A 14294-nucleotide genomic window follows, 5' to 3' on the forward strand; every position below is an offset into this window, starting at 1 on the left:
TAAGGAGACTACCGAGGCTACGTATAAGCAGTAAGGAGACTGCCAGGGTTATGTATAAACAGTAAGGAGACTGCCAGGGTTATGTATACGCAGTAAGGAGACTGCCAGGGTTATGTATACGCAGTAAGGAGACTGCCAGGGTTATGTATACGCAGTAAGGAGACTGCCAGGGCTACATATAATGCAGTAAGGAGACTGCCGAGATTACGTATAAACCTCGAGACTGCCAAGTAGACTGCCAAGTCTACATATAAACAGTAAGATTACCATGGTTATGTATAAACAGTAAGGGGACTACCAGGTCTACGTGTAAGCAGTAAGGAGACTACTGAAATTACGTATAAGCAGTAAGGAGACTGCCAGGGTTATGTATAAGCAGTAAGGAGACTGCCAGGGTTATGTATAAGCAGTAAGGAGACTGCCATGGTTATGTATAAGCAGTAAGGAGACTGCCAGGGTTACGTATAAGCAGTAAGGAGACTGCCAGGGTTACGTATAAGCAGTAAGGAGACTGCCAGGGTTACGTATAAGCAGTAAGGAGATTGCCAGGGGTATGTATAAGCAGTAAGGAGACTGCCAGGGTTATGTATAAGCAGTAAGGAGACTGCCAGGGTTATGTATAAGCAGTAAGGAGACTGCCAGGGTTATGTATAAGCAGTAAGGAGACTGCCAGGGTTATGTATAAGCAGTAAGGAGATTGCCAGGGTTATGTATAAGTAGTAATGAGACTGCCAGGGTTATGTATAAGCAGTAAGGAGACTGCCAGGGGTATGTATAAGCAGTAAGGAGACTGCCAGGGTTATGTATAAGCAGTAAGGAGACTGCCAGGGTTATGTATAAGCAGTAAGGAGACTGCCAGGGTTATGTATAAGCAGTAAGGAGACTGCCAGGGTTATGTATAAGCAGTAAGGAGACTGCCAGGGTTATGTATAAGCAGTAAGGAGACTGCCAGGGTTATGTATAAGCAGTAAGGAGATTGCCAGGGTTATGTATAAGCAGTAAGGAGACTGCCAGGGTTATGTATAAGCAGTAAGGAGATTGCCAGGGTTATGTATAAGCAGTAATGAGACTGCCAGGGTTATGTATAAGCAGTAAGGAGACTGCCAGGGGTACGTATAAGCAGTAAGGAGACTGCCAGGGTTACGTATAAGCAGTAAGGAGACTGCCAGGGTTATGTATAAGCAGTAAGGAGACTGCCAGGGTTATGTATAAGCAGTAAGGAGACTGCCAGGGTTATGTATAAGCAGTAAGGAGACTGCCAGGGGTATGTATAAGCAGTAAGGAGACTGCCAGGGTTACGTATAAGCAGTAAGGAGACTGCCAGGGTTATGTATAAGCAGTAAGGAGACTGCCAGGGTTATGTATAAGCAGTAAGGAGACTGCCAGGGTTATGTATAAGCAGTAAGGAGACTGCCAGGGGTATGTATAAGCAGTAAGGAGACTGCCAGGGTTATGTATAAGCAGTAAGGAGATTGCCAGGGTTATGTATAAGCAGTAAGGAGACTGCCAGGGTTATGTATAAGCAGTAAGGAGACTGCCAGGGTTATGTATAAGCAGTAAGGAGACTGCCAGGGTTACGTATAAGCAGTAAGGAGACTGCCAGGGGTATGTATAAGCAGTAAGGAGACTGCCAGGGTTATGTATAAGCAGTAAGGAGATTGCTAGGGTTATGTATAAGCAGTAAGGAGACTGCCAGGGTTATGTATAAGCAGTAAGGAGACTGCCAGGGTTATGTATAAGCAGTAAGGAGACTGCCAGGGGTATGTATAAGCAGTAAGGAGACTGCCAGGGTTACGTATAAGCAGTAAGGAGACTGCCAGGGTTATGTATAAGCAGTAAGGAGACTGCCAGGGGTATGTATAAGCAGTAAGGAGACTGCCAGGGTTATGTATAAGCAGTAAGGAGACTGCCAGGGTTATGTATAAGCAGTAAGGAGACTGCCAGGGTTATGTATAAGCAGTAAGGAGACTGCCAGGGGTATGTATAAGCAGTAAGGAGACTGCCAGGGTTACGTATAAGCAGTAAGGAGACTGCCAGGGTTATGTATAAGCAGTAAGGAGACTGCCAGGGTTATGTATAAGCAGTAAGGAGACTGCCAGGGTTATGTATAAGCAGTAAGGAGACTGCCAGGGTTATGTATAAGCAGTAAGGAGATTGCTAGGGTTATGTATAAGCAGTAAGGAGACTGCCAGGGTTATGTATAAGCAGTAAGGAGACTGCCAGGGTTATGTATAAGCAGTAAGGAGACTGCCAGGGTTATGTATAAGCAGTAAGGAGACTATTGGGGTTCTGTATAAAGAGACAATTCAGGGACTACAGAGTAAGACCTCATTCAGATGTTTCTGTGGTACGTACTTGTTGTATCTGGGGTTTTTTTCATGTATATAACATGTACTCACTATAACCGATGTTGCTTTTCACGTTTGTTTTTTCTCCCGATATCACAGATGGAAAGGGCCATTACAACTCTATGGATCTGTGAAAAAACTGTATAGCAACTGAATCACATCCGCGTGCTTTACATAGTTAACACTGTAAAGTATAGGAGAAGCTTTGTAATTTAATTTCTTTACCCATCCCTGTCAAAGATTGGTGACTGATGGGCAAAACATAAACATGGATGATACAAAACACTTTGTGTGAATTCAAACACAACTGTCATGCTTCGTCCTGTGCCATCCCCAAGCGCTGTGACTCTGGTCCCCGTTGGCCATGGGGACCGGGAGCATCTCTGCAGCGTCACCAGGGCTGAAACGGCTTCTGTTCATTCTGTACTTACCATTTCCAGCAAGCTGACACAGCCCACATGCACGCCCTGCTCTCCTGCATCCACAGTAACACTGCAGAGTCCTGCATGTAATAAAGATCAAGTAATCTCTGACTCCTCCACTCCCACTGACATCATCGCAGGTCCTGTTAGTACAAAGCTGTTTTGAGGGCAATTCCCTCCTAGCCTATTGCTGAGCAGCTCTGTGTATATAAAGCACCCTCCCCTTATGGGAGGTGCTTGGGCAACATTTTCTATCCTTAGGTAGGTTATCAGTGTAGGGGTCGCGCTGCGTACCTCTTCCTGTGCCTCTTACTAATGTGTCATTTTCTATCCTTAGATTTATTCTTGTTTGCTGAGCCTCTGGAACTGCTGCTTCTCTGTTGCCAAATGGACCCGTAAATGGTGCATCCTTCCTGGTCTCAAGCTCCACTTTTGGTTCCACGTCCACAGAGCCTTGCTGTAACAGCGGTGCCGCATCCGGATGAGCCACTTCCACTTCCTTCAAGTTTGCTGTGTCTTCGCACATTGTGCTGTGCCACTGTCTGGGTACACTAACCAGAGACTTTGCTCCTTCCCTGTGACGCGGTGAGTCGTAACCACTGTCTGGGAGATTGTGCATTTGGGCACCCGGGGGGGGTCAGACAGCCCCTGTATAAGGGTTTGCTCCCGGTTGCTCCTCCAGGGGAATCCGGTGCATGGTCCGGTGGAGCCTCTCCCTGTCACCTTCGCACTCCTTTCCTATTTAACCCCTTCACAACCATGGATGGATATATCAGTCATGGAGCATGTCCCGTTAAGCCCCGCCCCTTGCCACGGGCAGGCGGGGGCGGTCGGCACACATATCAGCTGTTTTCAACAGCTGACATGTGTGCCTGCATGTTGTGAGTGGAATCGCTTCCACTCGCAACATTTAACCTCTTAAATCTCGCTGCCAAAGTCTGGCAGCAAGATCTATATGCGTGTGGCCATGTTTTTTACTTACTGCCGCCCCCACCGGAAGTCACGTGCGTGATCACGTGACTTTCGGTGGTTGCCATCGTAGCACAGGGTCATGTGATGACACCTGCAGCTATGAAGTTTCACTTTCTGTTTCTCTCTGCTCGCGGCCGAGGGAAAACGAAAGTGACTGAATCTGCTGTTTACAGCTGTATAGCTGTGATCAGCAGATAGATAAGAGCGATCGGATTGCTGATCGCTATAGCCCCCTAGGGGGACTAGTAAAATAAAAAAAAAAAAAAAAAGTAAAAAAGTTTTAAAAATAAAAAAACAAAAAATTTAACCCCCTTTCCCCCCATTGAAAATTAAAGGGTTAAAAAATAAATAAATATACACATATTTGGTATCGCCGCGTTCAGAAATGCCCGATCAAAATATAAAATAAATTAATCTGATTGGTAAACGGCGTAGTGGCGAAAAAATTCCAAACGCCAAAATTACGTTTTTTGGTCGCCGCAAGTTTTACGCAAAATGAAATAACAGGCGATCAAAACGTAGCATCTGCGCAAAAATGGTACCATTAGAAACGATAGCTCGAGACGCAAAAAATAAGCTGTCAGTGAGCCATAGATCCCAAAAAATGAGAACGCTACGTGTTTCGGAAAATGGCGCAAAACTTGTGCCACTTTTATTGGACAAACTTGTGAATTTTTTTAAACCCCTTAGATACAAGTAAACCTATACATGTTTGGTGTCTACAAACTCGCACCGACCTCAGGCATCATACCCACACATCAGTTTTACCATATAGTGAACACCGTGAATAAAACATCCTAAAAACTATTGTGCCATCACACTTTTTTTTTTTTTTTACAGTTTTTCCACACTTGGAATTTTTTTTGCTGTTTTCCAGTACACCATATGGTAAAACTTATGGTTTCATTTAAAAGTAAAACTTGTCCCGCAAAAAACAAGCCCTCATATGGCAAGATTGACGGAAAAATAAAAAAGTTACGGCTCTCGGAAGGGGAGCAAAAAACAAAAACGGAAAGTGCCCCGGGGCTGAAGGGGTTAAGGATTGTCAATAAACCTAGTCTATTGCTCACCATCTACGCTCTCCGTGTCCTGCTTGTGGTCAGCTACCGCAGCTCCGCTGTGGTCGAGTGGGTTCACACATCCACACTCGCCGTGCTGCGGTGAGCGTTCTAGTAAGGCACGTTATCTTAAATGAATAATATCTGAAGGTAACAATTGTGAGCGAGTTCGGCTAAATATCAGAATGTTACAGAAGGAAGTCTAATGGATCTATACTTTTTTCTGTAGGTAGCTAAGACACTGGTTTTTTTTTGGATAGGCAAGTCTAATTGTCCGTATGAGATTTTCCGCACACCTAAAGCACTGGGTGGTGTAATATACTGTACATCTGAAATATTGCCGAATTATTAGGGTACAAATTACGATGTATCCAGTGGAGAACTCAAATAATTTAACTGACAATGGATGATTTGTGATTTTACTGGTCATTTTTAGGATGGGCAGTGCACTTCACATGGTGCAACCTTTCTATGATGAGACAACAGGACGAGTTGGGTACTTGGGAAAGGGGAGTTCCTGAAAAGTTGGAACAGATGAGAGTCCCTAATGCAGCGTCTGCAGTATTTGGCTCTCATGGCGCTGTGAACCCTTTGTCTCATGGACCTACTTCACTTCGGTGACAGCGGTGAAGGATTCTGATTGCTTTGTAATTTTGTTCTGAAACTTTTTGAAGTTCTACATAAAAGAATCTTATGGAAAAAAACAAAAACAAAACACTTTTGTACTGTGTTCATTGTTGGATCTAGATATTACAGTAGAGAGATATCCACGGTACGATGTTCTATGGGGTGTTTAATATTTTGTCAAAAGTTTGGGAGGGTAAATAGGAGAGACAAGCTGCTGTTTTGGAGCTGAACTCTGTGACCTAACGGTTAAAAGGGAACCTTGCACGTTGTATAGCGCTGTTAACGTGTCAATATATGGTTAAATTGCAGGATAACAGCATTGTCAAGGTACCCAGGCTGCTGTACTGAAAGTGTGACAACCGGGAGAAAATGAACTTTACTTCTCTCAGGAGTTGCCGGCTTTTAGTCATGCACACATGTTCGGAACAACTTCAGTTACCACTCAAAGCACCAAGAGCCGCGGCTGTATGCACGCCCTGGCACTGACTGATAGCTGGTGTGTGCTTACAGCCACCGCTAACAATATAGTCTGTGGCTGGGCCGGCATGCCAGACAGCTGGCAGCTCCAGAGAGGAATAAACTCAATTTTCTCCCAGGAGCCGCACTTTCAGTACAGCGGCTGGGAAACTTTAGACCAATATTAACCCTACATCTGGCAGGCTAATCCCATTATCTGATATGACAGGTTCCTTTAAAAAAAAAAAAAAACTATTGCCCTGCACTATGAACAGATTTCCTATATACCCGATGGTACAATGTGTTTGTGAAAAAAATAAAGGAGCAGCCTTACTGAAGAAAGCCAGCATGAAGATCCCATCATTTCCAACTCTCAGCTGGTCGGCATCACTGAAGTCATCTCTCGGTGGATATTCTTCTTCCTAGTCCAATAAATAGCAGAGAATAGATGACACATTCATATAGCATTTAGACAAATTTTTCAAAGGCTTAATTTTTACCAACCATTAGTAATTGTAGGGCAGCTATGGCCATGTAGTGTAATGTGACCAGGAATTTGCCCTATAAAGCTTTAGCAAAAGAAGGAAAGGGAATGGAACAATTGGCAGCTCAATATTTACTATCTCTAACAAGTACAAGAGCGGTGCACAACATTGGGATCATTCACATGGAACTTCTTTTTACTGTTTAGTTAGTTTTCTACCATGATTAGGACATTTGGGACACAGAAAATAAATTTAATCTAAGGCAATCTTAGTGCATATATACAGGTGCTAGTAATCTGTAAGAGTGATAATTGTTCCATGGTTATTTCACAACATTTCTTATATCTGTCCTAACCGCACAATGGGGCAGATTTATAGGTCGGTCTCATTTTTAGGAAGCGTAAATTCACACTAGAGATCCTAAAAAACGGATTAGAAATTTGGTGCATATTTAGCTTCTGTTGTCTAACTTTACACCTCTCATTGTTTGGCTTACCTTGTCAAGATCTAGTGGTAACATTTTGGCATAAAGCATGGTGTTGTTGGTTTTTTAAGCAATGGCCTGTTGCTGTAAAGTCATGCCCTCTCGTAAAGCACAAGCAAAGCGTTTAAGGCTGCTTTCACACATCCGGTTTTTGTAGTGCGGCACAATCCGGCGCTTTGCAGAATAAACACAACCTTTTTTTTGCCGCTGGTTGCGTTTTTCCGCATAGACTTGCATTAGCGCCGTATTGTGCCGCATGGCCTTGCTTTGCGTCCGTTTTTTGACGGATGCGGCATATTTAGCCCATGTGGTGGCCGGATGGAATGTTGCCTGGCACTTTTTTTGTGTGGCGAAAAAAATCGCATTGCGCCGAATCCGGCACGATGCGGTGCGATTTACAATGCAAGCCTATGGATGCCGGATGCGGCGTCCTGCGGCGGAAACCGCATCTGGCCGCCGCATGCGGTTTTTTGCACTGCGCATGCTCAGTACCAAGCCGCATCTGTCAAAAAACGGACGGGCCGCATGGAAAAACTTATACAACGGATCAGTTTTTTTCGACGCATCCGTTGCATAGGTTTTTGAGCCGGATTGAGCCGCACTGCTAAAACTGGATGTGTGAAGGCAGCCTAATTGAACAGGGTGCAAGGCATGTTTGGCAATTTTATGACACTATTTGAAGCAAAATGATGCTTCATGTAGGTCAGTAAATCATTCATCCTAACAGTTCCCTGATGTTATAAAGAGGAGTCTGGAGTAAGTCGCATGCATTATCACAGCTGCTGATGAAGGACTAAAAAGTAGATTATACAATACACAAAGGTTGATGGCACTGTAGATCTCAATGCATATACGGTACAGGTATAATAAATAGTAAAAAATTGGTACATATTAGAATTGTCTAAATGCTGGAAGATCACCACCAAACAAACAGAAGAGGAGACTCTTCTCTCGGAGTACAAATGTATCTTACAAAACTCCTATACCCAACTGTACATGAAGAAAGCCCCTCTCAGAAGAGGCACGAGGAGTGTGCCACATCAGCCTCCTCATTTATGCTGCCGAATGAATGAGGACATGAAATCCTTATGGGTCGTTACATTATATAGGCCCCGATCCATCAATACGGAAATGGTTTTCACCCGTCTTGATGAGGTGGCATGTTGGAGCCAGACACGGCTGATTCACAGAGATGCATGTGTCTTCATGAATCTGGAGTGTCTGATAAATGGTGTGAAAAAAACTGCATGCCCACAATGACAAAACCAGGCTAAGTCATGTGGTGTAGCCCCAAAATGAGAGATTGGCAAAACTGCATGCAAAAATGGACGTGCTAACTGAGCAGCGGTAAGAAAACCATGTGTACTGTTGCATGTGATTGCGCTCTCCTTAAATCATGTTATTTTTAACTTTAAAAAGATATAAAATATATCAAGACTAGACTTAAGCCCCACCATACACATTAGACTACTGTTGGCTGAACCCACCGACATAGTTCGGCTAATAGTTTAATGTTTAGGGGGTCACTGACCATAGATTTTCGGGGGGAGTTAAGAAAGTGTAATGTCCAATTTTTTCATGATCCTTTTTTTTCCCCCGCCACAAGATAAGCCACAGGCAGGACATGTCTGGAAGGGGTTCTCTTCTAGAGAACGCAGGATCCTTCGGCAGTGCGAGCACTCCTGTGTATGGGAGAGTCAGACATAGCTGCTGGCTAAACAATCGGTAGAACCATCATACAGCAGACAGCAGACAGCCATCTCATGTGTACGGGGGCCTGGCATATCTCCTTTATTACAGTGCTGATCAACCATATAGCAAGTCAAGGGTGCTCGTATACTTCTGTTTCCAGGATACAATGCTTATGGGTTTACTTGCAAATTGTTCTCCAATCTCCATTATGGATTTATACATATATTAATCCCATAGGACACTACATTTTCAGGTTATAAGCCTCCAGGGCATCTTATTTGTGTAGTGTCTACTAGTGATATCTTGCCCTAAGTAGGCGGCCAGTACAATAAAGTGATCAACTCAAGCATCTGCTAATGATAAAGAGGCGACTCCGCTCATCATGTCCCCAATCTATACAGTAAAGCCGGCAAATGAGCCATAGAAAAGAAGTGCCAGCCTGTAGTGCTCAGTGTGAAAACCAGAATATAAACCTTTATGTTAATCACATAAATTAAAAAAAGAAAAAAAAACACAAAGAAAATGAAAACTCTATTGTCTGTAGAACTATAACTACATAGCCATCCTGAAGTTAGATTTCATCCCTTGGTCCCTGCTGTATGCCAACACTGGGTAGATTACCATGAAGTGAGGACAGAAGGGAGCGTTACAGCTCCACCAGATTCTACAGGATTTCTTTGTTACTATGGAGACAGTCTGCACAGAAGCCGCAGGAACAAAGTGAAACAAACTTTTTTTTTTTTTTGCTTAGAACTTTTTTTAAAGCACCACTCCAGCGGTTTTTGAGTGCTTGATTGGTGCTTTAAATTTAAGTTCCGTCCCCCCGACCTTTTGTTTACCCTTTGGCGTCTTCACCTTCCAGTCCCACAGCACCATCTTGTGACCGTAGCTTCTAGTTAGAGGTCACATCACAACTTCTCAATACAAGTCTATGAGAGCCAGGATGAGGCTCTCATAGACTTGTACTGAATTGTGACCTCTGACGCACTCTATGAAACACTGGAGCTGCCAAAAGGTTACAAACTGCCCAAGACCGACTAAAGCGGCGCTGATAATAGATGAAGATGCCAGAGGTTGAGTATAAGATGGGGGAAGGGGACTTAGATTTATAGCACCACTTTTGCACTGATAAAAAATAAAAAAAAACTGCTGGAATGGTGCTTTAATTTTAGATTAATTAAAGGGAATCTGTCAGCAGGTTTTTGCTACCTCCAAAAGCAGCACGATATAGGCAAAGCCATCCTGAATCTGATGATGTATCACTTATTTTGCTGGGTGTAGCTGTTCTGATATAATCAAAAGATATTTTTTTGCATGTAGCAAAGCTTAACAAGCCGCTCCGCCCACACCAGGCTTTCAGTGTACATTTCCATACACAAAAGCTGCTAATCACAGAAGGGGGCGGAGTAGGACTTTTGCTCACTTGCTCCTCAATCAGACTTAAGGGTGCTGTCACACTTTAGCGACGCTCCAGCGATCTGACCTGGTCAGGATCGCTGGTGCGTCGCTACATGGTCGCTGGTGAGCTGTCAGTCAGGCAGATCTCACCAGTGACCAGTGACCAGCCCCCAGCGACGCATGGAAGCGATGCTGCGCTTGGTAACTAAGGTAAATATCGGTTAACCAAGCAAAGCACTTCGCTTGGTTACCCGATATTTACCCTGGTTACCAGCACACACCACTGAGCGCTGGCTCCCTGCACTCCTAGCCAGAGTACACATAGGGTTAATAAGCAAACCGCTTTGCTTAGTTACACGATGTGTACTCTGGCTACGTGTGCAGGGAGCCGGCACTGGCAGCCTGAGAGCGGCGTACACTAGTAACCAAAGGTAAATATCGGGTAACCAAGCAAAGCGCTTCGCTTGGTTACCCGATATTTACCTTGGTTACAGCTTACCGCAGGCTGCCAGAAGCCGGCTCCCTTCTCCCTGCACATTCAGATTGTTGCTCTCTTGCTGTCAAACACAGCAATGTGTGCTTCTCAGCGGGAGAGCAACGTCCAAAAAATAAACCAGCACTGTGTGTAACGATCAGCGATTTCACAGCAGAGGCCAGATCGCTGATCAGTGTCACACACAGCGAGATCGCTGATGAGGTCACTGGTGCATCACAAAAACCGTGACTCAGCAGCGATCTGGCTAGCGATCTCGCTATGTGAGAAGTACCCCTAATAATAAAGCAAGGAAGCTTAAACTAACATTACAGGTAAACAAAACACACTTTAAGATAAGAGATGCAGGGCTGTAATCTGATGTTAACCCTTGAGGTGGTGTCACAAACAGCGACGACGACAACTACGTCACTGCTACGTCACCAGTTTCTGTGACATAGCAGCGACGTCCCGTCGCTGTGTGTGACATCCAGCAACGAGCTGGCCCCTGCTGGGAGGTCGCCGCTCGTTGCTGAATGTCCAGCTTCATTTTTTGGTCATCGCTCTCCCGCTGTGACGCACACATCGCTGTGTGTGACAGCGAGAGAGCGACAAAATGAAGCGAGCAGGGAGCAGTAGCCGGCATCTGGCAGCTGCGGTAAGCTGTAAACAGGGTAAACATCGGGTAACCAAGGGAAGCCCTTTCCCTGGTTACCCGATATTTACCTTCGTTACCAGCGTCCGCCGCTCTCGCTGCCAGTGCCGGCTCCCTGCTCTCTGCACATGTAGCTGCAGTACACATCGGGTAATTAACCCGATGTGTACTGTAGCTAGGAGTGCAGGGAGCCAGCGCTAAGCAGTATGTCTGGCTCACTGCTCTCTGCACATGTAGCACAGCGACGCGTGTCGTTATGATCGCTGCTGCGTCTGCTGTGTTTGACAGCTAAGCAGCGATCATAACAGCGACTTACAAGGTCGCTGTTGCGTCACAGAAAATGGTGGCGTAAGAGCGACGTCGTTGTCGCTGTCGCCATGTGTGAACCCAGCTTTAGAGAATGCAGCCTTCAGATCACATGGCAAAGACGTGATGACAGATTCCGCCCTGTGCGCACTGAAAAATGGAATTTTCTCAAGAAAATTCCGCAGGTATTCAAAGATTACCGCACCCGCGGTAAAAAAACGCGGCAAACCGCACCCGAAAACCGCATGCGGTTTGCTGAGGTATTGTTCGCAGTATTGCCGCGTGCGGGTTGGTACATGTGCTTTATTGCATTCAATGCAATAAAGCACATTGAAGAAGAAAAAAAAAAGTCATTTCATTCTGAGATAGAGAAATAGACAGAAGAATAGATAGATAGACACACAGAGGGATAGATAGCAAGATAGCTAGATAGCTAGATAGCTAGATAGCTAGATAGATAGCTAGATAGCTAGATAGCTAGATAGCTAGATAGAGTCCCAGTGAGCACACACTGCATTTCTCATGGTCGGTAGTGAGTTCACATTACCGGCCGTGGGAAATGCCCTTTGGTTACCTCTGCTGTCTCGCTGCGAGGCTGCATTCAGCAGTGGCTGTGTCAGTCGCGGCTGGATACAAGCATCGCAGGACGCCGTAGCTGTGGATTACGTCAGAGCTTAGTTTCGGGAGGGTTAATAAAAGGGTGAACGAGGCTTATTTGTGTTTTATTTAAAATAAAGTATTTTTCTGTGTGTGTTTTTTCACTTTACTTACGGGTTGATCATGTCAGCTGTCTCAGACGATGCCATGATCAAGCCTGGAGTTAATGGCGGTGATCCACCGCCATTAACTCCTTACATTACCTTGATTGCCACTGCATCACGGCAACAAGAAGAGCCGGGGACACTCCGGTACTGCCGCATAATGCATGCGACAGTCCCGGGGCAGCTGCGGCTGATATTCTCGGCTGCGGGAGGTGGGAGGGAGGCGGGGGACATTAACCCTGCCCCTCTCCCTCCCCAGCCTGAGAATACCAGGCCGCCGCTGTGTGCTTACCTCGGCTAAACGGTAAAAATACGGCGGAGCCCACGAGTTTTTTTTTCTATATTTCCGTTTGCTTTCTATGTGTGTTCTATATGTCTGTGTTCTATGTTTGTGATGTCTGTCTGTGTCTGATCTGTGTGTGTGTTTACTCTCTGCTCCGCTTCCTCTTCCTGTCATAATGACATCACTTCCCTGCAGAACAGCAGGCAAGTCATGTACATTACCTCAGGTAAACCGCGAAATACCGCAGGAAAACGCAGTGAACCGCACAGAATTTGCTGCCTGCGTTATTCCCTGCGGAATTTCACGATTACATTGGAGTCAATGAAGTGAAATCCCGCAGCGACGTGCAGAAAAGAAGTGACATGCAATTGTTTTTGCTGCGGGAATCCCACAGCAAAACATGCAGCTGTCAAAATCCGCCTAGTGCGCACAGGATTTTTTTCTTCCCATAGGTTTTGCTGGTGATTCACTGCAGAGATGTTGTGAACATTTTCTTTCTGTAGCGAAACATGCAGAAAATCCGCGGCCAAATCCGGTAAGTGCGCACAGGGCCGACTATAAAAAACCAGCAGTAAAGGTGGACATGACCTTTAAATTTTCATTATCAGCATGTGAGTGCATGCTCAGGTTTACTGCATGTTGATATCACCCAGCTAGTTTGCATTAGGCAATGGCTATATGGCAACGTGTGAAGTGTGACACTGAAATTGCACTATGGATTGGACATCCCCGTTTCCTATGATGTAGTACTGTGACAGTCACACGTTTCCAAATTTTCTGTTACTGCTCACTAGCAACTGACTTACCGTAGCCTTCAATGAAAGTCACATGGGACTTAGCTGCAATTTGGCCTTTATGTTACAGCAAACTCCCAGCCCTAACAGACTAGACAAGTTGCACAGATGTGTTTTGTGGCCGTGTTGCCCCAGCCTCACTGCTAATCATCAGGCACATACCAGCTTGGGAAAGTGCCGGCTGAGCCGCATTATACAGAGTAAACCTGACGTATTTGTGAAATGAATATTACATTGAAAGTCTCCCGTCACAGTCCGCTTATCTGCTTTATAGCAGCTATGTGCCCTCTTGTATCCTAATGGAAATGATGATCTCTGATGTGCAGACGAATGCAGGGCGGACACTAGTCTCTACATGTCCCGTTTACTAATGAGCCCATAATCATCCTATCAATGCTGATAACACGGCTATTAGCATCAAGGTCAATGTAATAGGCCAACTCCACAGTACTAGTTAAGGGGTTGATCTACTCACTTCTTCTCCACACAATTAGGATAATTTAAGGCAGCCTACACATTAATTATATACGGCTGTACAAATAACACCATTATCCAGAGGTCAGAGTAAATGGCTCCACTATTTCAATATATTAGTAATAACAATAAGTAGTAAAAAACAGATTTACCTCTACATTGCCTTAAAAATGCATTTTCACACCTTTTTGCACAATGTATAAACGGTGTGTCAACAGAAAAAAAAGCATTACTCACAGAAGGTTAAGGATATTTGGCTTTCAGATGAAACTTCAGAATGATCCTAGAATGTCCTCTAACCTTCTCAGGTGAATTTAATGTGACCTTCTGTAAACTCTTGAATGCACGAATCCAACTGTTAAATGTTTCAGGACTTTTTGCACAACTTGCTGTTCTCTTACAAGGAGCTTAATGGCAAAATTCACAGCAGATCCATGAATTCACCCAATGAATTTCAGGGTCGATTAGAAACCGTATTTAAACAGTGCTCATTATCAGGAAGTTCACGTTTTGACATCGTGAAACCAAGATGACAGCTAACAATTGTTGAACAGTACCTCGCCATTGCAAGGCTTGAAGCAGGTTGATCTCAGGCAGAAGTGGCTAC

The 14294-nt window shown here is 44.7% G+C and overlaps 1 protein-coding gene across 2 annotated transcripts in view; it reads right to left on the reverse strand.

Annotated features, from left to right (window-relative positions):
- Positions 1 to 14294, reverse strand: part of NDFIP2 (Nedd4 family interacting protein 2) — a 193789-nt gene that overhangs the window by 70137 nt on the left and 109358 nt on the right. For both annotated transcript variants that reach the window (XM_075336768.1, XM_075336769.1), the window contains one exon: positions 6218 to 6305. In XM_075336768.1, coding sequence (XP_075192883.1) covers positions 6218 to 6305 — 88 coding nt within the window. The remainder of the gene's footprint in view (positions 1 to 6217; positions 6306 to 14294) is intronic.

This window comes from Anomaloglossus baeobatrachus, chromosome 2 (assembly GCF_048569485.1).
Source record: "Anomaloglossus baeobatrachus isolate aAnoBae1 chromosome 2, aAnoBae1.hap1, whole genome shotgun sequence".
Lineage (NCBI taxonomy): Eukaryota > Metazoa > Chordata > Amphibia > Anura > Aromobatidae > Anomaloglossus > Anomaloglossus baeobatrachus.